The 26,415-nt window shown below is 36.0% G+C and overlaps 1 protein-coding gene, 1 long non-coding RNA gene and 1 other non-coding gene across 3 annotated transcripts; 1 reads left to right on the top strand and 2 right to left on the bottom strand.

Moving 5' to 3' along the window:
* Positions 1–17,824: 17,824 nt before the first annotated feature.
* On the bottom strand, positions 17,825–19,927 carry COX7C (cytochrome c oxidase subunit 7C). The gene is made up of 3 exons (XM_017680033.3): positions 19,732–19,927; positions 18,757–18,900; positions 17,825–17,926 (listed from the first exon to the last, which is right to left on the bottom strand). The coding sequence occupies exons 1-2, from the start codon at positions 19,804–19,806 to the stop codon at positions 18,784–18,786; spliced, it is 192 nt and encodes a 63-aa protein (XP_017535522.1). The 5' UTR covers positions 19,807–19,927; the 3' UTR covers positions 17,825–17,926; positions 18,757–18,783.
* LOC118968417 (small nucleolar RNA Z39) lies at positions 18,028–18,090 on the bottom strand. The gene has a single exon (XR_005056070.1). It is a non-coding gene; the product is annotated as a small nucleolar RNA Z39 (small nucleolar RNA).
* LOC140848943 (uncharacterized) lies at positions 19,529–25,610 on the top strand. Its single transcript, XR_012130277.1, has 3 exons — positions 19,529–19,670; positions 20,203–20,331; positions 22,924–25,610. It is a non-coding gene; the product is annotated as an uncharacterized lncRNA (long non-coding RNA).
* The last annotated feature ends 805 nt before the right edge of the window (positions 25,611–26,415 follow it).

A 26,415-nucleotide genomic window follows, 5' to 3' on the forward strand; every position in this document is an offset into this window, starting at 1 on the left:
CTAACATTCCACCTTGAGATTATAGATTTGCTGATGAAAAATAATAGAAGTACTGTTTCTCTCCCATAAAAATCCATATCCTAAAAAAACTGAGGAATTTGCCTTCTTCCATAGACACAACAAATCTATAGCTACATAGAGAATCATTCCTGTTGAAACAGAACTGAAAGCTAGCTGAACAACTCCCTCCACAAAGAACAGAAGGGATACATCAAGACTGGTAAGAAAGACATAGGCACAGTCTCACCAAAACATCATCCTGGCAGGGCAAACCTCTCACATTCAGGGCTTCTGCCTGAGGAACAAGGGATTTTTTTCCTCCACACTGGGCAATTGGAGAGATGAGAGCCCAAGAACATCTGAGTCTACTAACCAAGAGGGTGTATATGCAGGGGGCCCAGGGAGACATGGGGATCTAAGATACTCCTTTTGTGTGGCTTGCACACAGGCTCACTTGTCCCAGGACCCAGCAGTTTGAGAGGTGACTAGATTATGTAACAGAGATTAATTTGCTCATCTTAAAGCATCTACTGGAAGGGCAGGAATCAGTTGAGATTTTTCTTTATAAGCATGGGTATGCCCTGTCCCCACCACTCTTTCCTGGTCTCACTAAAGCTGTGGGCATGTCCAGTTCCCAATGCTCTTTCTCTGTATCACTAAAGCCATGGACGTGCCCCACCCTCAGTACTCCCCATCTGCCTTGCTAAAGTTAGCAGGCAAGTGCAGTTCACACAGGAAACATCCCTCAATTACCAGGCTATGGTAGCCAGGGGAGCTTGTATTCTTGGGACCCACAGAATTGTAGAAATAGGAGAGACAATTCTTGGCAGGTTACTGCACCCAGGGCACTGCACAGAGAATAGAGTGAAACACACCCACAGTCTGCCCGTGAGAAAAGCCCATTACTTGTCCTGGAGCTTCAACCTGAGGGACGAGTTTCAGGTTTGCCACATATCTAGAGGCTACAGAGACACAATCAGGGAATATAGTCAAGGAGACACCATCTTTATACCTTCCCCTGGCCTCACCACAGCTCACTGGTACCTCCCAGAAAGGAGCTTATACTTTCATCTGCAGCCCCAATTCTTGCAACTGTCACCCAGGTACACCTTCAGATCCCCTGGTCGGGAGATCAGTAGGGTTTATGATTGTGGACCCATAGGACTGTATATATTTACATACTTTAAAAGGTTCTGTCTGAGGATCTGGCTTCCAATCAGACCGAACCAGGTGCTGAGATCAATTCCTTTGGAACACTTAACAGGTCTTGGCACCTTCAACAATTGGGACTTATCAAGAATAAGGTAGGTTACTGAGACAAACAAAGTTTCAAGAGATAACCAAGATTTAGGGAAAGAGTGAACATTAAGTTTCATCTCCTACATGAGGCTACCTCTCATGACTGGGAGAGGTAGATATTTCACCTAATATAGAAACAAACACAGACAGTCAAGCAAAATCAGGAAACACAGGAATATGCTCCAAATAAAAGAAGAGGACAAACACTCAGAAAAATATCTTAATGAGGTGGAGACATGCTTACCAAGCTGAGGAGAAGAATGTAAGAACATAGTAAGAACTTCAAATAAGAAGTTCTTATATTTAACACAAGATATATTAAATATATCTTATATATTTAAATATAGTTTAAATCTATAAATTATTTTTGAAGAATACAATAACTGAACTAAAAAAGATACTAGAGGGGTTTAACAGCAGAATCAATGAAGATGAAGAACAGATCCACAATCTGAAAAAGAGAGCGTTGGAACTCAAACAAACAGAGCAGCAAAAAAGAAAAATGAATTTTAAAATGTAAACATAGGTTAAGAGACCTATAGGACAACATCCAGTGGAATAATATTTGAACTACAGAGTCCCAGAAGGAGAGAAGAGAGAGAAAAAGGCAGGAAACTTCTTTGAAGAAATCATGGTCGAAAATTTCCCTAACCTGGGGAAGATAAGAGACATCCAGGTCCAGGAAGCACAGAGAGTTCCAAAGAAGGTGAACCTAAGGAGATCCAGAGCAAGACAACAACTAAAATATGGAAATTTAAAGAGAGAATCTTAAAATCAGGAAGAAACAAAACAAAACTTGCTACATGCATGTAAATACCCATAAAACTATCATCTAAGCTCTTTTTTTTTTTAGCAGAACCTTTTGCAGGCCAGAATGGAGTGGCAAGACACATTCACAAATGCTGAAGGGGAAACACTTCCAAATAGGGATACCCTTCCCAGCAAGGTTATCATTCAGAATTAAAGGAAAAATATAGTTTTCCAGACAAAAGCTAAAGGAGTTCACCCCCACTAAACCAGCCTTATAAGAAATGTTAAAGTACTTTAAGCTGAAAAGAAAGGCACAAACTAATAACATGAAAAGATGGAAGTAAAAAATCTCACTGGTAAAGGTGAATATATATATTAAAAATAGTGGATTATCCACTTATAAAGGTATTATGAAGGTTAAAAGACAGAAGCAGTAAAATTATAACTACAATAATTAGTTAAGGAATACACACAAAAAGACATAAAATATGATATTAAAATATAAAATGGGGAGGGGAGTAAGAATTAAGAGTTTTTAGAATGCATTCAAATTCAAGTTGCTACCAACTTTAAATAGACTGTCTTATACTTATTATATATACATATAGGCTATTATAATGAATCTCATGGTACCCACAAGCAAAAATACATAGTAGATACAAGAAAGATAATGAGAAAGGAATCTAAACAAAACACTAAAGAAGGTCATTAAACCATGAAGAAAGAGCAAGAAAAGAAGAAAGGAATGGAAAGGAACTATAAAAACAACAAAAAAATAATGAAACGGCAATAAGTACATATATGACTATCAATAATTCCTTTAAATATAAATGGACTAAATTATCTGGTCAAAAGACATAGAGTGGCTGAATGCATTAAAAAAATAAAAAAATCATCTATAACACTGCATACTAGAGACTCACTTCAGATCTAAGGATACACACAGACTGAAAGTGAAAGGACGGAAAAATATATTCCATGCAAATGGAAACAAGAAGAAAGCTGGTGTAGCTATACTTAGACAAATTAAACTTTAAAACAAAGATTGTAATAAAAGACAAAGATGAGCACTACCTAATGATAAAGAGGTCAATCCAACAATAGTATGTAACATTTATAAATATTTATATACACAATATAGGAGCATTTTATAAAGCAAATATTAACAGACATAAAGAGAGAAATAGACAGAAATACAATGATAGTAGGGGATTTCAATACCCCATGTACATCAGTGGATAGATTATCTAGACAGAAAATCAATAAGGAGACACAAGTCTTAAATGGCACATTGGATGAGATGGACTTGCTACACATATTAGGAACATTCCATCCACAAGCTGTAGAATACACATTTCTTCTCAAGTACACATGGAACATCCTCTAGGACAGATTACATGTTAGACCACAATAAAGTCTCAATAAATTTAAGGAGATTAAAATCGTATGAAGCATCTTTTCGATCCATAATGATAATAAACTAGAAATCAATTACAAGAAGAAAACTGAAAAAAATCACAAATATATGGTGAATAAACAACATGCTCCTGAACAGCTAGTGGGTCAATGAAGAAATCAAAGAGGAAATCAAAAAATATTTTGAGATAAATGAAAATGGTAATACAACAATCCAAAATCTATGGGGTACAGTAAAAGCAGCTCTAAGGGAGGTTCATAGTAATGCAGATCTATGTCAAGAAACAAAAATCTCAAATAAACAATCAAAATTTACACCTTAAGGAACTAGAAAAAGAAGAACAAATCCCTAAGTTAGTAGAGGGAAGGAAATAATAAAGATCAGAGCTGAAATAAATGAGACTAAAAAAAGAATAGAAGAGAACAATGAAACTAAGAGCTGCTCTTTGAAAAGATAAACAAAATTGACAAACATTTAGCTATGCTCAACAAGATAAAAAGCAGTCTCAAAATCAGGATTGAAAGAGGACAAGTTACAACTCATACTACAGAAATACAAACAATTATACATGAAAAAAATCAGGCAATTTAGAAGAAATGGCTAAAATCCTAGAAACATACACTCTTCTAAGACTGAATCATGAAAAGATAGAAAATATGAATAAACTGAATACTAGTAAGGAGATTGAATCAGTAATCAAAAACCTTCCACAAAAATCCAGGACCAGATGGCTACACTGGTGAATTCTACTAAAAATTCAAAGATTTAATACCTTTTTCAAACTTTTCCAAAAAATTGAAGGAGAGAGAGCACTTCCACTACCCTGTTCCCAAAACCAGAAGAAGACATCACTAAAAGAAAATCACAGTCCTATATCTATGATGAACATAGATGCAAAAATCCTCATCAAAATATTAGCATACTGAATTCAATAATATATTAAAGGGACATATACACTATGATCAAGGGGGATTTATTCCAGGGATGCAAGATGGCTTAATATCTGCAAATCAATCAATGTGACACACCACATTAACAAAATGAAGGCTAAAAATCATATGATCATTTCCATAGATGCTAAAAAAGCATTTGACAAAATTTGATATCCATTTATGATAACAACTTGCAACAACGTGGATATAGAGGAGATGTATAAAGAGGATTTATAATAAAGGCCATATATTACAAACCCACAGCTAACATACTTAACAGTGAAAAGCCGAAGGATTTTTCTGTAATATCAGAAGAAGACAAGGATGCCCACTCTTGGCACTTTTATTCAATATAGTATTGGAAGTCTTAGCCATAGTAATTAGGCAAGAAAAAAAAGGTATCCAAATAGAAAGCAAAGAATAAAACTCATTATTTGTAGGTGATGTGATACTGATACAGAAAACCTTAAACACTCCACAAAAAAAAAAACAGAACAAATTAATTTAGTAAAGTTGCAGGATACAAAAGTCAATATAAACAAACAAGTTGCATTTCTATATACTAATAACAAACTATCAGAACAAGACATTAGTTAATAAACAATCCCTTTTACAATTGCATCAAAAAGCATAAAATGCTTCAGAATAAATTCAACCAAGGAGATAAAAGACCTGTACTATATAAGATGCTGATGAAAGAAATTGAAGGCAACACAAATAAATGGATATTCCATACTCATGGATTAGAAGGATTAGTCTGGTTAAAATAAACATACTACCAAAAGCAATCTATAGATTCAATGCAATTCCTATCAAAATTCCAATAGCATTTTTCATAGAACTAGAATAATACTAAAATTTATATGAAATCACAAAAGACACTGTAGCAAAAGCAATCTTGAGAAAGAATGATACAGCTGGGGGTATCACATTTCTGATTTCAAACTATACTACAAAGGTATAGCAATCAAACCGGTATTGAATTGACATAAAAAAATACACATAGATCAATGGTACAGAATAAAGAGGTCAGAAATAAGCCCACACATTATCAATTAATTTACAACAAATGAACCAAGATTATACAATGGGGAAAGGATAGTCTCTTCAATAAATGGTGGTGGGAAAATTAGACAGCCACATGCCAAAGAATGAAACTAGATGACTCTCCCACACCACACACAAAAATCAAATCAGAATGAACTACTTGTTTATATTTTTATCAAAATAAAAAGCTTTTGCACAGCTAGGAAATCACTAACAAAATGAAAAGGCAACCTACTGAATGGGAGAAAATATTTGAAATAATAAATCCAATAATTGGTAAATGTCCAAATATATAAGGAACTGAACTCAGTCACAACAACAAAAAATCTGACTTAAAAATGGGCAGAGGATATAAGTACACATTTTTCCCAAGAAGACATACAGATGGCCAACAGCACAGGAAAAGAGGTATACCATCACTGATTATCATGGAAATGCAAAAGCAAACCACAATGAAATATCACCTCACATCTATTAGAATGGCTATTATCAAATAGACAAGAAATAACAAGTGTTGGAGAGGATTTGGAACAAAGAGAATCCTTTTGGTAGGGATCTAACTTAGTGCAGCTGCTATGGAAAACAGTACAGAGGTTCCTCAAAAAATAAAAAATAGAACTACCAGATGATCCAGTTATTCTACTTCTGGGTATTTATTTGAAGAAAATCAAAATATTAATTTGAAAAGATACATACACCCCTACAATAATTACATTATTATTTACAATAGCTAAGATACGGAAACAACTTGTGTCCATCAATGGGTAAGTGGATAAAGAAGTTATGGCATATGTACACAATGCAGTTAACACTAAGCTATGAACAAAGAAAGAAATCTTGCCATTTGTGACAACATGGATTGATTGTGAGGGTATTACACTAAGTGAAATAAGTCAGGAAGGCAAATACATTATTATGTCACTTACATGTGAAAACTAAAAAACAAAACAAATGAACAAACAAAAAACTCACAGGCACGGAAAACAGATTCATGGCTGTCATACAGGAAGGGAGGGAGTTGGGGGGTTAAAAAGGGTGAAAGGAGTCAATTGAATAGTGATGTATAGTTACTAAACTTCTTGTGGTGATCACTTTGTAGTGTCTATAAGTTATTAAATTATTATATTGGACACCTGTAACTAACATAATGTTATATATACCAAATTTACCTCAATAAAAACTTTGAGGTAAATAGTGAGTATATTTGTTATATCAATTTTGCATATCATTATGGCACTTCACATTTTTTCATCACCTGTAATTTAGTTTGACATGAGAATGAATATCTGAAGCATGCATAGTATAATTTTTCAGTTCTTAATAGTGTATAATTAAAGTATTTGTAGGCATTCTGAATTTAATTGGTGAGTAAACAATATGCTTGTGGATGATAAGCACATACTTATTTCCATATCAAAAACTGTAAGTAAATAAGAAGTTTTTTTCCTTCTAAGTCTTTTGACAGATTCTCTTTCAATGGCTTAACTTCTTTTTTCTCAAAATTATGTTATCATGATTTGTCTCAAAATAAGAGCATTTATCTTAGCCTTGGTAAGGATCCAAATGCTTAGTGATATGTTGAAAAATGATAAAAGGCAAACTTAAAATAATTTAGAAGACAAAATCATAGAGAAATGAGTGAGAGCTAGAGGGCGCAGAAATACAAAAAAAAAAAAAGAAAATATTTACAAAGGAAATACTATTTTGGAGGGGTGGGAATGAGTGATTCTACAGCATCCCTCCACCTCCTTCTCCACCCTGTGTAGTGACTAAGAGCTTCTGTGGCATGAGCTAGAACTGAATTTAAATGGTCCTATGTCTGTCATTGAATCAATACATGTTGTTGGATGCACGTGAGTACTCTCTTAGCCACAATTCAATATGTTAAACATCCTGAAGAGATTAAGCCTCTGTGGAAGCACTAAACACACACACTCAAAATCAGGAACAGTTGCCAGTTTTAAGATCAAGAGAGTGAAGGAATCAGCAATAGTGTTAAGAGGTGACAAAATATACTGAGGTCTAAATAATGTTTCCATTTCAGTTAAACACATTAATAGTTTAGTTAACTGCATGATACATAACAAAAAAAAATAGTAATGCCTCCTTGCACTGTGGTGAAGCATACATTAGATAACATGTGAAGGTCCCAAAATTCAGCACCTATTTTTCAATAAACATTAGTTGATTTTGAATATTAAAACCAAATATAGTGTACTTTATAGTTTGATACATGTTTTTAAATTTAATTTTCTCTGACAAGCAAAGCAAAGATTTTATATTAACTTAGTGTCTCCAGTAAGTTTTTCTTCTGAGAAGGTGTGTGTAGATTATTATGTATACACCAATACATTGGCATTCTCATACTCAGTCGTTGAGATTTGACTGTGTCACACAAACAAAATGACAAAGTTGAATGTTTAAACATGATGCCTAATCTCTGGATCCAGCAAGTCCTCAAATCAGTGCAGAGTCCTCACGAAATAAAACCTGAAAAGGTCCATATGTCTGTTTCTACCATATCCTAAGCATAATTACAACATTTCCTAAGTTTCAGGCCTCCTTTCTCTAGAAGATTCTCTATTTACTTGTAAGATCAAAAATCCATAATTCTACTATTCACTCTTTTGAAATAATTCTTATACACACATGCACACACAGATTAAAAGATTAAAAGGCTGAAGTATCTGCCTAAATTATCCTTGAGGGGAGCTCAGAGATACACACACACACACACACACACACACACACACACACACACTTACACATAAACTTTATATATTAGTTCTATGACCATAGACATATATCAAAACTTTAACAAATGTGATGAAAAATTGTTTCTAAATCCACCACTTGCTTCCATTCCTTTTTAACTGTAATTTTTGTTTCACATAGGTTACATGGGTACATTTTAATAGCTGAATTTTAGCATTTTAAAGTTTTTTAACATGTTGTGTTAGTTTGTTGCTTGGGAAGTTTTTCACATTTGCAAACTGATGATTGATTTGATTCCAGGACATTGAGGTCCAAAGTTTTGTCTTAATGAAGACTCCTTCCAACAATATGGTATTTTGGAGTCTATCATCATTACTTAAAAACTATACAAAAGAAGTTGTCATAACAAGCAGAGCTTAGTGTTTCATATTTTCAGATTTAATTTTTATACCTAAGTAATATTCTCTATCTGCAATGCTTTAAACCATCTGTAATATAAATGAAATGTTTGCCTTAAGCATTAAAGAGAAATGCTTAAGGAATTTCCCATACATAAAAGTATCTGTGCAACTCATATATGTATGTTTTTCTCTATATAAATGTTTTATCTACAATATGTATGTACATACATGCTCTATATCTGTGTGACCCACCTCTTCTCCAGATATTTATGACCTCAAATTGTCCATCCCTCAAAAACCAGACCCACAGAACTGTCTCAGGCACACTAGGTTCCCAGCTCCCCCATTTTTCAGACATTTTTTGAGCTCCTTTTCCAGTATTCTATCCTAATTTGTACTCAATTTATGTGGATAAGTATTTGTCTCTATCTTGGATTTCTGCACTCCCAGCAGATGGAAAATATCTTATTTTTCTTGGTGTTTTTCTTAAGAGAGTACCTTAAAACATAGGACTTAAATAGATACTGAGTAAAATGAATATATGTCTTTGCAAGCAACTTCTTGGGCAGGGCACAGAGAGTTCGGCTTTAATGGAATACTGACATCCTATGTGTATATATGCAAATGGGATTGCCTTCAGCTTTAGAGTTCAACATTCATCTTATTAAATATTAAGATGAGCTCTCTACAGAGTACTGCCTCACTGTCACTTGATTAACTGTACTATAAAGTTATTTTATAATGCCAGAGAAAATGCTAAGTATTCAAGACATCAAATGATTTTACCACATGTCTTAGAATGTAGAGGCTTTAAGATTTTAAGACCAGAATTAAATTAAATGTAGAGACAGAGGAGCCAAAATACTTTTCACATTGGCTGGCCTCTTGAAGAATTTTCTATTCTCATTTCTTTTTCAAGTCACAATGTAAATTATCCAGTCTTCCCATTTTGCACATACAATGTAACAGAATTGCTAAAGAATCTAAGACAGTGCACATACATCAATCACAACCCCATTATGGAAACAAGAGGTATTATTTTCCTACATTTCAAATGTGTCTTATGCTGAATATGCTACACTTCCACTTCTATTGTTCTAACACTGACTGAAAACCCTCCTATTACCATTTTCAGGTCACTTCTTCCTAGTTACTCTTTTCCTGTTTTTCTTCTTACTGGGCCATAAGACAGTCACAAATTATTATTGCTTGTCACCCACATGCTTAGAATTGTAAAGGGTTGTAGTCCACCACCAATCCTAGACCTTAAGTTGTCACATCAACCCTCCAAACACCCCCACCCCTCTTCTTTCCATGACCCTTTCTTAATAGCCACAGTTACGTATTTAGTCTTATCTTAGGGCGCTCAATGTAAGACAACGGCCTCTTCATACTTCCAGAAGTCTATCTTTTATCTTCAACTGTGGTCATACTTTTCTCTGTACTTGGGATACTCTTCAGTACAATTCACTTCCACAAATACTGAGTACTAACTGTTTACCACAGACGGTGCTAGGTGCTAGGACCCCAACATGTAAATATGCAGCAGTTGCCTTTCTCATTGTTTTCAAGTTCGCTCATCTTTTTTTTTTTCTGGTCTTTTCTCTGCATGCTACCTTAGATGCTTCTGAGAACTTTTCTGACCTCACCTGGTGATGCTCATTCTTTTACTCCATATGTTCTCTTATTCCATATTCTGCATTATCCAATTGCATTTAGGTCAGTCTTTCTCTGGGAAATGCTTTGCAAATGCTAGAAGTGATAATATTCATATTTCCTAAAATTACATCATTTAGTAGGTACATCTAGAGTCTCTTTATGCTCTGCAACTTTTATACACAAAAATTATATATCCTATGAAATTGTAGAAGAGACTAATACATGGTGGAAATAATCAGCAGAGTTGTTGCTCCTGGGAGATGGTTTGCATTATATATTTATCTAAATTTCACCAGTCACTAAAACTGTCCATTTCACTGTATGTAAATTTTACCTTTCTTATGTTTTTATGTTGTACTTATTTTGGGGGTGTTCTATGCCTTTTCTTCAGTTCCTTTATTACAGTTCAGGTATCTATCCTTTCTTAGGCAACTTGTAATTTTGAAGATCACTGTGCCTTTTTTCCTATTTTTCCTGTTAGGTCAGCCCTTGTTTCACAGCTTCAAGCCCCAACTTCTGTTGTAAGTTGAGTTTTTAAGATGTCTTTTTTCCCTTCAGTATTTGCAATGTTTAAGGATATTAATTCAGATTGGACTGAGCTAAGATTTTTTTGCTTTGAGGATGGTGTTTATTGGAGGCAGAATTTTCATCAGCTGAAACGAAATGCTAAAATCTACATTTTTTAATGGTAGTTTTGTATGAATGTCATCTGTCATATGCTTTTCACTTTGAAATATTTTCCTGCACAGTAATACAATTATATGTAGCTGGTGAATTTGAGGCTAATTAGGTTTCTTAATTGAAAGACATTCTCTTCTTTTAATATGATAAAATAGTTTCTTTAACCAACATTGCACTTGTTTTGATGGGAGAGGGCATGGTGTGTCTTCTGATTTTGTGACTTTTCTTTACAGGAACCTAATTCTTCCCTCTTGTTTCCTTTGCCTTATTTACCAGCAGGTCTCCAAGTGTGCATCTACCTGACACTTGCATTCACTCAGAAATGGTGCCATTCTGAAATTCCTGCCTTGGGTTCTGCTCATTTTCAAGTCCCTTCATTTCATTTTTTTAGTAGTCAGTGCTCCAGTCTACAAGATCTTAAAATGTTTCTTAGTATTTCTCCACACTATGTGCACTTGCTTGAAGTGATTTTACCTGTATCCTATATCCTTGAACTTCCTATTTCCACCCCTCATTCATATCCTTTCTGGACCCATCTCTACTTAAGTCTCCCCTTGGGTACAGGCTCTACCCATTTTTGCTGGTTTGAATGCTTATTTTTCTACTTAAAAGTAACTTAAATCTTAGTCTTTTGGGTTCCTGGACCCAATTCTAACATGTGTGCAGGCTTCCCCACACCACAAAGCAATTCAATTCTGGCTCTATTTGGAGACAGCATTCGATTCCATAGGTAAAGAGCTCAGTCCCACAAGATGGCCCTCCACTTCAGACACTAATCACAAGTCCAGGTTGTTACCTGTACTTCTCACCAACTAGCTGGCTACAAATCCTGAACCTCCCTCCTTGGGTTTGCTTAATTTGCTATAACAGCTCATGGAACTCAGGAAACCTGTTTACTCACTAAATTACTGATTTATTACAAGGGATATTAAAGGATACGAATCAACAGCCAGATGAAGACACTCACAGAGCAAAGTCCTGAACAGAGGAGCTTCTGTCCTCATGGAGTTTGGGGCCACAGCTGCATACAGAAGAGTCTGGTGAAGCTCCCTGAACCCCCTCCTTCGGGTTTTTGTGGAAGGTTCATTACTGTTTAGTTCCAACTTTCTAAAAAAGGTTGATTCCCCTGGCAAGCAGCCCCATCTTCAGGCGTTTTCCAAGTTTTCCTTAACATAAACCCAGTTGTGGTGGAAAGGAGTTTGTTATGACCATTTCACCTTTATGGTCGTGAAGATTACCCCCAGAATGGAGGACACAAGAGACCAAATATTTTAACAAAAAATGCTTCCATTACTCTGACCACTCTGGAAATTCCAAGGGTTTTAGAACTGTGAACCAGGAAGTGTGGATGAAGATCAAATATGTATGAGAAATGTATCTTGGTTATACTGAATGACCAAAATTATGTATTTCTTATAAATCACAATGTCACACTTTAGTTACATTGAAGGCAGAGGTTATGGGTGAATTTGCTTTCCCTACTATCAGTACCGTTTTCGGAGGACATACAGGGAAATTTAGATTTAGGTGTCTTAGTCCTTTCAGACTCTAACAGTGTCATAGACTGGGTGGCTCATAAACAACAAAAATCTCTCACAGTTTTGGTGTCTGGGAAGTCCAAAATCAAAGTAACAGTAGATTCAGTGCCTGGTGAGGGCCTGCTTTCTGGTTTAGAGATGCCCACCTTGCTGTGTCCTTACATGGGAGAAGAGCGTCAGAGAGCTCTTAGGGGTCTCTTTTATAAGGGCACTAATCTCATTTATGAGGACTCCAGTATCATAATCTAATCATTTCCCATAAGTCCCACCTTCAAATACCATCACACTGAGAATTAGACTTCAACATACGAAGTTTGGGAAGACATATATTTAGTCTATAGGAGACAATTCCCACTTTTTTCCTAATTTGAAAGTGTTTAGAATGCCCTTTCTAAAATTCAGACATCTTTTTTCCCAGGCAATTCATGTTGAATCCTAATGGCAAACATTGCAATCCTGAGTCTTGCTGTAAATGCATCCTACTGTGTACATCATGAAGTATTTCTAGTAGTGTAATTGAAAGCAGTATTCCCAAAAGTTCAGACTGTTAGGGAAAAGGTAGCACTTAATAATTTTGTATTACCTTGTTCTTTAATTTGTAATAATAACCTCGGGTCAAACAGTTACACAGTTTCTGCTATACTAAGTGTATACAACTCACTTAAACATTGGTGGGAAAATCTATGGCTTCCAAAAAACAGGTACATTATATGAAAGGAATTCCATGAGTGGCTCAATTAAAAAGGGAAAAGTATGACCACTGAACCACAAGAAATTGCCATCTTGGTAAAAAAAAAAGTGAAATATTGGCAATTTCATGTGGTTCAACTTTATGCCAGCCAGGAAAGTATGACTGATTTTGGTAGTTAGCATGAGAACTTGGGCATGAATAGAGATTTCATACTACGCACTTTATATATATAATTGCACTGCGCAGCTTTTAGAACATATGGGGAAATTTATTAATAATTTGAAAAAATTAGGGTTAAGATGTAAGCCTGACAAATTTATCAATATATAGTTAACTGATTATCTCCTATTACTAGGCATCAGGAAAGAATTTCCTACACTGCATCCTCATAGACTTGGAAATGCTATTAAGCCTGATTAGTATTTGTCCTACCTTGCTCTATCTAAATACACGTCAAAAGCCTGTAATTTACCAAGCACGGTACTAAGTTTTTGGAATCCTTAAAACACAAGAAGCTTCTTCTAAATATAGAGCCCTATAAAAACTCTAATTATTCAACATCAATTAATGATATATGCCTTTTGTCAGATCTGGGAAGACTGGTAGGGGACAGTTTTTGTAACAATAATCTGGAAAACTCAAATTTGAGATTGCTTTGTGCATGAATACTACCAAGTTTACTGTTTACCAATGTACAATAAGAATGACTTGGCAAGGAAGTATGCTCTGGAAAGATGCTATGTCTACCTGTAAGAAGAGACTCATTTTAATAAGTGTCCAATGGGTAGGTGGGTCCATCAAAATGAGAGATAAAGTGGAAATGTCTAGTAGACAGCTACTTAAAACTGCAGCTCAAACTCACTTTAAAAGCTGAAAGCTATTAACTTCCACCATTCTGGCTGCAGTCCATACATGGGAAGTGTACAGACATTTTTCCTTACTACCTGAATCAAGCTTTTGTGCAGTACCTCTATTTTTAAGTGTAGACACAATTAATTTTAAGTTTGAAGAATCCTTATATAGTTGACACAGAATTCTACAGTTGAAGAATCAAGTTTATACATTCAATGGGGGTTAGGCCAAATTTTGTAATTAACAATCCTTAAACCCCAGAGGCTTAAAACAATTAAAGTTTCTAGATCATTCTATACATTTGACAAAGGGCTGTATTCACTAGTCTCTCAAGGTCCCAGGCTGATGGAGGCTGTTTCTGCAGCAGGAGGAAGAGAACTTGGTGAACTGTACGTGTTCTCTTAAGGGCTTCCATAAGTAACACTATTCACTTCTGCTCCTATTTGTCAAAAGGGGACAGAGTTCAGTCCTGCCATGCAGAAAGAACTGGCGTATTTGTGAAAAGCCCTAATTACTACTATACTAGGTTAGGAAAAGATCCAAATAGTTTCTACCCATATTCAAATATAAGAAATCGCTCCAAATTCAAGTATAAATTATTTGAACTAGTGATAACTTCACTGAAAAAGTCTTCACTGTATTAGTGAAATATAGAGAAGTGGCTATATTCCTTCTGGTCTATAAAATTTCACTAGCTAGAACAAAGTATCATGTCATAGCAGATGAAATTTTCCAGTTTTGCTATGGACAGAGTATACATCACCTAAATCGTCTTATTTAGCATACAGAAATTTTCTACTGAAGAAAAAAACAGCATAACACTATCCTCCCCTCTACAATCAGCTCATTCTGAAGTTATACTATAAAGACCTGTGCTATGGTCTTTTACTGTGTAGAAAAAGAGGCTTATTAGTTTGATGTTTGGGTCCATGTTCCCAGTATTCAGATCTTCTCAACTTAAAATGGGGTTATGCCCCAATAAACTCATTATAAGCACAAGTCGAAAATGCATTTACTACACTTAATCTACTGAACATTAATCTTGGCCTAGTCCACCTAAAATCTGGTCAGGGCACTTACATTAGCCTACAGTTGGGCAAAATCACATAACACAAGGTTTTTTTACAGTAAAGTTGAGTATCTCATGTAATTTACTGAGTACTGGACTGAAAATGAGCAACAGAATGGTTGCCGAGTGTGCCTGTTGTTCACCCTCATGATTGTGCAGCTGATGGGAGCTGCAGCTTTTGTCACTGCCCAGCAGCATGAGGAAGTATTATACCACAAAAAAGATCAAAATTCCAATCTGCAGTACAGACCCTATGAATATGCACTGCTTTCACATTACTGTAAAGTCGTGAAAATGGAAGTTGAATCATCCAAAGCTGGGGACCATCTACTATACAGCACAGTTGCAGAAGGCAGTATCTTCTGCAAACCCCAAAGCCACTTTTTCTCCATTTTGGGTAGAATACTAATTTCAGTGTCTACTACTCCCTTACGACCTGGGAGAAAATTCTAATTGCTCAAATCTCATACCGTGGTGCCTGCCATTCTCCTTGTTAGCGTACTATTTTGAAATGGATATATGACTCCTGTGGATGATGAGTGAAGGGAGCCAGCTGATGGGTTTCTAGGAAACCTTTCTTTACTCTTAAAATCAAAGTGATTTTTTTTTTTGCTGGATACTGTCAAGTCTGCACGGGATACTGAAACTATAGCAGACATCTTATGACAAAGAAATAGCTTATGAACAATAGGCTATTATAGAAGGCCCTTAAATTCAGAGCTCTTTTGTTTTATAAAACAATGAATTTTCCAATTCTTTAAACCAGTGCTTCTCAAAAGGCTGATCTTAAAGATAACAGCTGCTGCCAGAATGTACATTAGTAATGTTATTTCATCAAGGAAGTCTGTCTACAGAATGTTAGATGGACTAGACAGTGTGATCAGTGATAAAGCTGAGTAAAATTTTAGCAGAAACTCCTAATCTTACTGAGTCTGTAGCAACCAGATTATTTGATTGGAGAACCCAACTCTGCAAGTTATCTGGGAAAAATTCATTTTTATCTGGAAAACACTGAAACACACATAGGGATGGAATTTGCTTTTTATGTAACTTCATCACTCTTGGCTTCAATTCAATAGGTGTTTGTTGACTTCTCACTACATTATACATGTAACATACATGAATAAACAAATAGTTCTCTGATCTCAGATCTTAAGCTGGTATGGGAGACAAGCAAGGAAATTAGTAATTACAGTACATGCTGAGGTAATTATGAAGCTGTTTACAGGGTTTGGAGACTTACATATAGTGTATTTGGAATCAAGGGAAAGCTTTACAGAAAGTGCCACCTGAGCTAAGTTAAGACTTGGGGGGTGGTACATAAAATTCCTGGAGCTATATTACCAGGGTGATGTCACAGGGAAATGACTGATGCCATGCTAAGCAGCTGGAATTTAACTGATGTTGACAGCTAATTATATGATCAGACTTGTATCTTTGTACCATGACTCCAGGCAATTTTGGACATGTTAAGGTTGAAGAATCTGCGGTACAGCTGGAGAGAACTTAATTTATGAACCCTAAACTCTTACTCTTGCTTCTACTTTTCCCAAACGTGGAATGAATGCCTTAATGATCTATAGAAAAACTACCCTGAGACACAGGATGACATGATTCATCAATGGATAATCAACAAATGATGTTCAAGTACAAGAAATAGCTGGGCAAGTCATACGGATTAAATTGGCCCCATATTTAAGTTGGTTCCAGGTGGTATTGAAGAGTCTAAAGATAGGTCGTACCACATGAACTAAGAGAAAAACAAAATTAAGGTTCCAGTAACTTAGTAGTTCAACAGTAGTGGCATATACGAACTCTGGGATTACAGTGAGGACCAACCTGCACAGCTATTTTTTTCCAGGAAAGGATGTTAAACCACCCAGAGCAGTCTTTCAAGAATCCAGAAATACAGACCTTTATGTGACTGTTCCAGTTTTTAAATATTGGTTTAAAAACAATACAGGAGTCCCTCACCAAAAACCTGTGAGGCTGAACAGACCACCAGTTAACCTATTTTATAGTGCTCTAACATCAGTGGTATTCCAAAGTGACCAAATTGGGACTGAAATATTCTGTAGCCAATTTCTTTTTCCCTGCCCTAATACAAAGAGCTAGGAACTAAGTCATTACATTTTAAGTAGCAAGAAGCATTTCACTACTCATAACATCAATTTGATTCACTATTACTAATCAGAGCCATCTTTTAACCCATTTCTACTAGGCAAAGCTCCAGAATAAATTGGGAACATTTCCTATAATTTATCTTAACATGCTATTACCTTCTATTTCAAATTTTCTATTTTTATTCAGTCTAAAGACGACTAATGTTGATCAGCAGCAAATTTATCAAGGCTAAAATTTTAGTTTTATGTTACAAGTCTGGAGGAAAAGATGCATTTCTTGAACTTCCATCTGCATACACTACTGGTTTTCCTCATGATTAACTTACCACTCACTGAAAACAAACCACAACTATCTGACTCCTTCAAAGTATGGACTAAAAATACTTTTTTTCTCCTTTTAAATCAACAACAACAACAACAAAATATAACAATGCAACCAAAGTCAGGCGTGCATTTCTCTTTATAATGTAAGTTACCAACAAGGAAGGTCCTAACCGAATCAAAAATTAAATCTCAGAATTTAAGACCAATTAACAACTGAACTGCACATATTTTTATCAAGAACTAGTAATGGAATGTTACCCAAGTAAGAAAAGCAAGCACAATGCTCAATTTTCACATTCCATATTTCAGAGAAGAGGCATTAAGGATTCATGCTATAAGTTTATTTACAGACACATCTAGTATTTTGAACTCAAGAGTTTGATCCATTTTCAAAGAGACTGCACCTCTTAAAATGCTCCCCTGCATATCTGTGAAAACACAAAAAAATTAATGGTATTAAAAAAAATCCCATTCATTTACAGAAACCCATGTAGTTTCATTAATGTATTGTCTGTCAGTTTATTACTGGTACATCAGAAAGCGTTTACAGTATCATGTCTTTATTCATACTGATTTGCTTCATCATATGCACCAAAATCTCTTCATATTAATGGCTTAAATAAATCATTTCCCTTTTAAACCAAGACAAGTACAATTTTTCCTTTCCAAAATACATTTTGGAATTTATTCTAATTATCCCACAGAGCATCCCACAGTATTGCTTTGAGAAAAATTTGATTACAATTAAACTACATAAATAATTTCATCTCATACAAGGAACTTGCTAACCTCCGAGCACACAAGACTCCTTTGGGCATGTACTAACACACACCACTCTCAAGATAAAACTAGTATTTATCAGTATACTAGAATTTTACCTGGTTAAGAGTGTGAGCTCTGGAAAAAGGGTAAAAATCCTGGTCCACCATTACTAGCTAAGGGTTGGACACTGGGCAATTAACATCTTTGTGTCTCAGATCAAGGTACACCATCAACCTCATAGGCTTGCTAGGGAACCACATGAGATTATTAAAGGTGCCTGACAAATAGTTGTACTCAATAAACATTGGCTTTCAGGTGAAGAAATACTCGCTTAAAGGTTTCCAAGTCATCTCCACCAATGTCAAATCTACACTTAACTTCAGGAATCAGCCCTACAGATAACAACGTATTTGTGTGAATTTGGGGGAAGGGGTAGAGGGAGAAAGGAATAAAAGGGAAAGCATTGCTTTGGGAAGATAAGAAATCCATTAATTACCTGTTTCATGAATTAAATAAAATATCCTTATTTCTTAAGCAGTTGGTGTCTTACTATAAAGAAAGGTGCGGCAAATCCAGACCCAAGGTACAGAGTCATCATAATTAGTAACCGCCACTTGTTTTCCACCGAAAACGGCAAATTCTGTTGGGGCGAAAAAAAGAACAAGCAACAAAACGTAACTTCAAACCATCTGACTTTACCTGAAAATTAGTACACAAGGCTGCTACATTTTGTACATAATCAGGCTATAATATCATAGCATCTTTTAAAAAATTATCTTTCAAATTCTGTGACCTTCATCACACATAACACTAAAATGTAAAAAAAAATCTGGCGTACTGAGCACCAAGCAGTGGTCTTAGTACTCAGGTGTAAGGTTTTCTCTTGTATTTTAGGAAATCGAAAGAATTTACTCTCCAAAGGGCTAAAGTTTTTCATAACCAGGCAGTCCAACCTCCACACCCATTCTCAGCCCTTTACTACTAGGCCTTTACAGCACGCTAACTACCCAATTTAAGTCCAAGCTCAACCATGGAGGGCTAATACCTCTGATTTGGTCGACTAGTTAAGTAGGACTCGACGCACAACCAGAGGCCCTCACATCCTCATTTGTTTCCAATGACCTCCACTTCGAGTCCGGTGACCTCTGCCTCAGCTTTGGGCTACAATACCTGCAGCCACGGTCAGCAGAACTCTCCAGAGCTGGGAGGGCGGAGAGGTGAGGGCGGGCGGGCGCTAGGACGAGGGAGGGCCTCCGGCTCTACTTACTCATTGCTCTGCACGGCCAAGGCGGCTGACCAGGGGCCTACTCTTTCTTCCTGCTCCCTGGGCGAAGGGGGACACTCGTCCGCGTCCCGACTCCCATTCTCGGCTTACTACCTCCCTCTCCACCGCCGTAGGCAGCCTCGGGGGTAAGCGATTCGCAGCCAACTGCTCCTGCCCCAAACGTAGCTTGGCCCCTTACATACTAACCTTCCCTGGGCCCTCCTCATAGTGGCTCCTACGGACCACAGAGGTTGTGAACCTCCGGATGCTCTGTCCCAGCATAGCGCTGTTGGGAGTTCTGCGAAAGGTGCAGAGACCAAAGGCAGAAGAAATGGCGGCACGACACCAAGTCCTCCGATTTTCACGACCTTGTTCCCTGAAGTGCAAAAACCGAAAAGGGCGATGGGAAATGGGGCAGAGCGCGCGGACAATGCAACAACGTGCCGGGCCTCGGAGTTTGTGGGAATTGTAGTTCAGCTCTTTGCGGCGCCTGGTCCCTGAGGGATTGTGGGAAATGTAGTCTAGCGCGAAGTTATGGGCGGGCCAGTACCTAGTCGTTTCCTACCAGCGGTGATTTCATTCAGACCTGAGTTCCTTTACTGAATTTAGTAAAACAGCTTTCCCAAGTGCTCTAGTTTATGGAAAATAAATCTCTCCCGTTTCTTTTTTTTGTGTTAGATGCCGGTGATTCGCAGTCCTCTGCTAGCGCTGACGAGAGATGTATGCTATGATCTTAGTCAATGAAACAAAGCGTAAACACAATTAACCCAACAATATACAGTACAAAGGACGTCAGAAAGAAAACAGGTGAAATGCTAAGCGAAGGATTCCTGAAAATATAGGGAACTGAATAGAACAGGGACAGTATGAGTATGGCATGTTCTCAGTGTGGAAAAGAAAAGAAGCCTCTGCTATCCAAAGCCTGGACTAGGAATCCGTGTTCTCATGCTGAACATAAACAATTTCACAGAACAAGAGCAACAGCAAACCAAATATACATTTTGTTATTTATGTACATTATGTACATAAATATGTTATTATGTACATTAGACTCTAAAGGAGAATTTAGAAATATTAAATGTGAAAAAATTCCCAATTATTGTTAAATCAGAATCCTTTAATACATATGGAATTGTAATATTGAATGGATAATTTATTCAAAAATTGAATATCATATATTGACACAAAGTTACTCTGTATCAGTGATGGATCAAAAAAATAAGATCATTCTGTTACCATTTCTGAACATAGATAAAACATGAACATTGTCCAAGGAACAAAAGTGACCAAACATCACCACGTCCATTCTGACTTCTGCTTCTTTACCAATTACAACCTTACTTGTCTTTCTTCCTCCTAAATAAGATTAAGTAAGATAGCCAAAGTCACAGGAAACTACCCCAAATCCTGTAAATCCTAACAACTTCTTACTGAGATACCCATGGTTCCTTATGGTATTCGACTCCCTCGCTGCAGTGAGTATAATCCAGTTTGTTCAATTATAGGGATGTTCCTGGTGGGCATTGGGAAGAAACCAGTGGTAAATTAGGCTGAAAGAGTGATATTAGGTTAAACTGTGAAGGCCCCTGCTAACCTAAGTTTTATGTTGTTCATAAAACAACAAAATGTGGGAGTGAAAATTGCCTCAGATGGCTCATTTATACAGCAGCAGAAACAATGAATAATAAGACCTAAGGCTTGCTTTGAAAACCGGGTATAAAATGTATTTTTTAGTCTTCCTTTAGCTTTCAGAGGAGAAATGTTTCCCCCAATTTAAAAAAAACTTTTATTTTACAAGTAACTTCTTATCGATGCATTATAATGCATGTAATACATTGCAATTGTTCTCCTAATAGAGGATATATGACACTCAAGTTTTAAAAAATCCCATTAAGAATTAAAATCCTATATGTATTAAAGGATTCTGATTTAATAATTATTGAGAAATGTTTTCACAAGTAATGTTCCTAGATTCTCCTTTAGACTCTAATGTAAATAATAACTCTTGTACATTTAGTTCACTGTTACTCTTAATTTACATTAATTCAGTCTCCTCTCTTTACCTGGCTTTTGGCTAACTCCAAAGGGAACTCCAGGAGAAATTCTAGCACATAGCTTTGGAACTCTCTGCCTCCTCATGAGCCCTGGGGCAAATTAAAGATAGCTGCAAATTCTTTTTATCAAGAGGTTAGGTCTTTGCCTTCTCTCCCTAAATCTGGTTGGACTCTCTGTGACCATTTTGACCAAGAGAATTTGGCATCAGTGATGCTGTTCCCGTGTACCCAGGCCTTATAATACTGCAGCTTCCTTTGCTGCCTCTAAGAATACTTGCCATTGAAACTCTAATCCTTCATTTACAAAGTCTAACTTTGCTGGAGAGGCCTCCTGCAGAGTCCCAAGAATCCAAAGAAGTGGGTGTCAGCTGGGTGTCAGACATATAAATGAACTCTCTTTGGCCCTCCAGCCTAGTCCAGCTGCGAGCTGAATATCACTGAGTGACCTCAGTCGATGCTGTGTAGACAAGAGTTGCCCCGTTCAACTCTGATCAAAATACTGACTACAGAGTGGTGATATATAATGAAATGGTTGTTCTTTCAATCATAAATTTGGGGTAGTTTGTTATGCAATAATAAATAACTGGAACAGACACCTAGAAGTAACACAGCTGCATGATTTAGGGAAATCATCTGCCATGAGAAGAACATGGTTTCTTACCATCAATCTACACATTTGGGAATTTGGCTGTCATTTAAAAATTTTATCTTAGCTTACTACATATCTTTCTCTCAAATTATGCTTCTGTGATAATTCTCCAGCTGTGATGAAGATTGGTTATGCTGAACATACCCAAACATTGAATGTCTGGGTGGCAGAGTGGTTCCATTTGATGGTGTTGTAACAGATGGCATAATTTGAGGAGTGTCAAACACTCTCACAAATGCATTTTGCAGCTTTTTAATGTTCCTGATGAGTTAGGAGGTAAACTGGAACGGTACTGAAAATGGCTGAGATCACTTACTCCTTGCATGATTATTCACCTTTGTATTAATGGCTAGATATCAACCATCCAGCATGTTCTTGATAATTATTTAAAAATATTTTCTAATGAATGGTTTTGTTAAAAAGTTAAAGTGAGTACAAAGGAAAATTTTCTATTAGTTTCCTTATTTTTCTTAAATGCTGACTAGTAACCAATTAATAAGTTAAAATGACTAACATATCCTGAGTTTAGGGGTTTTATGCTAATCGCAATCTCTTAAATTCATTATGGAGGGAAGAAGAAGTTGAAAGAAATTTGCTGATCTTCCATTTTAAAATAGGTATTGTGGTAAAGATGGCCACAATTTCTTTTGACTCTTCCTATTGATAGATGGAATCTAATTCTCCTCTTGACCTTAGCGATCTGCTTGACCAATAGAATGCAGTAGAGCGACATTCAGAGCCATCTGAGACTGGCTTTTACCAAAAGTCCTGCAGTTTCCATTCAGGCAGCTTGGAATGTTTCCTTGAGAGGAGTCAGCTACCACGTAAGAAGTTTAACCATCTTGAGAGTGCCCGGACTATGAGGAAGCCCAAACTAACCAACTGAAGAAGCCACATGGTTGGGGGTGGGAAGAAAAGAGGAGAGAAGACATATTTGAGAGCAGTTCCCAGCTCTTCCTGCTGTCCCTCATCACAGGCACCAGAAATATGCATAAAGAAGCCTGCATGTGACTCCAGTGACTCCAGCCTCAGTCATGATTTGCCCACACCTTTATGTGGTATATTAAATGAGGAAATGCCCAACTGAACCCAACAGCCTCTAGAACTGTAAGAAAAATAATAATCTGTTGGTTTAAGCTGTTAAATTTTGGGGTAGTTTGTTGTTTATACAGGAGTACAAACCTGGAACAGGTATCATGCACAATTTCATATACATGTAGCCTAATGATCTAAATTCATTCGTAATTGTTGGCAAGAAAATGTGAATCATCCTAGAGAAACTTTTTGATTCAGTGTGATACTCTTTTGCTATAAAATGAAATTTAAGAGAAATGAGATATTTCATGTGTTGGTACAAAATAGAAAACATCTTTAGGGACATGAGGTTTACTCCAAAGTTACATTTTAAACATAAAATCCAATTACTTTAAGTAGCGAGTAGGGTGTATATCATAGAGTGAGCAACGTACTTTTAGACTCACATGAGTCTTTGGAGACTGAAATTACATTACACAAAACCATATATCTAAAAATTAAAGTACAATATTTGTCATTTCTCTCAATAGCTACTATATTATATTTTTAAGAACTAGGTTAGAGTTTATTTAAAAATAGGTTGTTCAGTGAAGAAATGATGTTTCTATTCTACACTGAAAAACTCAAGTTACCAAATTTCTTTTGGTATTAAGTTTTTAGAATTTCTCTTTATTGTAGAATTAAAGTCAGAATTTTGTGTTAACTTTTAGTTGAAATTTTATATTTGTTGAGGGGGGAAAAAAAGCCTGGTTTCAAGAAAGGAGAAATTGCAATTTCACTGAGGCAATTGGAATTGGAAAATATTCTGCTATGTTTCTGAATGATTTAGTGATGACTGCCTGGAAAAAAACTGTTCTGCAGAAAAAGGCTTACTTGATCAAACTGTACAATTTACTCTTCATCTTGTTTCATTACATTTGAATACTATTTTTTCCCTTAAAAGCATTTCATCTTTCTATTCCAACTTAATTGCTTAAGCTCAATGTAGGTTTAAGGATGATTCATCTTTTTTAGATTAACTCATAATTATTTATCATTGAGAATTGCCAACTTTATATAGATACATTTTGTAAGATAAAGAAACTAACATTTCTAAATTTGAAAATCACTGATTCTAGTTCCATCTTCTTGACTTAACTTGCAATGATACTTGTTATAATGCTTTGAACAAATTTCTTTAAATTCACCATGTCATTTGGTTCTTGTTCCTATAACTAGAACACTAAGTAGTTAAGTAGACTCATATTTTATTTTAGGGAAACAAAATATAAATGAGGAAGAGGATTTTGAAAATGAATTTGATGCATGATTTAGAAAATATATATTTTTTGTTAGATTAGAAAAAAAGCATGAGATATACAACAGAACCAAATTTCTTTCATTACATGTGATGGTTATAAAGAACTGTGCGAATAAAGACTATCTGGAAATTTTGATTTATAACCAGTCCCATTATTGCTGATCAGTGTATGTAAATATAGGTGTTGCTATATTAATACTCTCTAAGTGAGGTTGTAGGAATCCAATCAAAGGTGTTCTGTTCCTCTGGATAACAGGTTGGCAACTACATAGTTAATATAATTCATCAAGATGTGTTTGTTTATGCTATAGCAGTTTTTGTATTTGGCTTTTCAGTTTGGACGTACAATTAAGAAAAATGAGATTTATTTGAGAATAACATTTATGCACTTAGATTAATTTTAACTGAATTCACCTAATAGTTCTTTTAAACATTTCAACTAATTATGAAATTATTATATAAATTTAGTTAGGTTTAATTTCCACTTCTCTACACTTCCCTCAATTAAGCTAGACCCTTACAAAGAGCATTCTAAAACTGTGTCATTGTCCCTGAATTGCGCTCAACATCTTCTTACCACTTTGTACTAAGGGATTTTATAAATAGCAGACTTATGAAACTCATCGCTGCGTTTACTGTGAAGATTTTTTTTTCCCTTTGAGGATGTGTTTCAATATATTTCATGTCATTTTTATGAGGACCCACAGGAGAAATTTCTCTCTGGTCTTAGAATAAACATGCTTCTCCTGGGTAGCTGATTTGCTTTCAACTTACGAGTACTGTGAATAACAAACTTCATTGTGATTTCCTCCTTAGTTTGTTTGCTAAAAAACTGGGAGCCAAATGCTTGACCCACCTTCAGTGGAGAGGATGGATGGATTTTGTGTATCTTATTCCTGGCTCTGCCTTCTTTTCTAAATTTATTTACCTTTGCTCACTTTTCTTCCCAATTTTAGATTTATCTTGTTATATAGTGTCTTTGTTCTGTATCTAAAATGTTTTCTGCAACAGTGTTAGTGTGTTAATAAACTAATAAATCATAAATTCTCCTCACATGGAAAGTTGTCATACTGTTATTTTATAAAATTTTCTCTTCTTTATAGATCCTTGGCTAAGTGAGGTAATTAAAACTAGCTATTGTAACAAAAGATCCCCAAATTTAAAGGCTTAACACAATAAAGATTTATTTCTCACTTATGTTGCAGTCTGAATCAATGTTCATCATAATTCAAGTGTCATCATTTTCTTGTGCCTCCACTTAATCTTCTGGCTGAACTCTGTCTGCTACCATGCTAAGAAAGACAAAGTAGGGGTCCACACAGGGTTGTTCGAAGGCCAGATGAGTAGGTGGCATGCATTACTTGTGCCCACATTCTATTATCCATGCTACCACCTAGATTCAGGGGGTCTGAGGAATAGAGATTTCTGTGTGTCTGAGAAGAAATTGGAAATGTTTTGGTGTAACACAGCATTTCTTTCACTCTAGATTTTTGCTGGAATTTTATAGAGTGTCTCTGCAAGAATTCAATATCCAATATCAAGTTATGTATAATCTTGGGGTTTTGCTACAGTGGCTACAAATCCTCATAACTCTTCTGTAATTTTTTGTTCCTGCACATTTCCCCAGAGTTGCATACTCCAGGCAATAAACTACAATCTGGAATCAGATTGAAATGGGTTCAAATCCAAGATGTACCCCAACTATTTAGCTGTGGGCAAGTTGCATGACCTTTCCCCATCTTTCAAATAGAGACAATGTTACCTACTGTGTAGGGTTGTTAGAAGGGTTATTTGACATATTTGCTGCTTTAATGTTCTATTAACACATGTGCCCATGACAATCCTTTTTGGGA

The sequence above is a fragment of the Manis javanica genome, chromosome 1 (assembly GCF_040802235.1).
Source record: "Manis javanica isolate MJ-LG chromosome 1, MJ_LKY, whole genome shotgun sequence".
Taxonomy (NCBI): domain Eukaryota; kingdom Metazoa; phylum Chordata; class Mammalia; order Pholidota; family Manidae; genus Manis; species Manis javanica.

Bases quoted from the DNA above. Each gene is read 5' to 3' on its own strand.
- COX7C (XM_017680033.3), bottom strand. From the start codon at position 19,806: ATGCTGGGACAGAGCATCCGGAGGTTCACAACCTCTGTGGTCCGTAGG. The intron at 18,901-19,731 runs GTTAGTATGTAA...TCGCCCCAACAG, and splicing joins ATGAGGAGGGCCCAGGGAAG to AATTTGCCGTTTTCGGTGGA.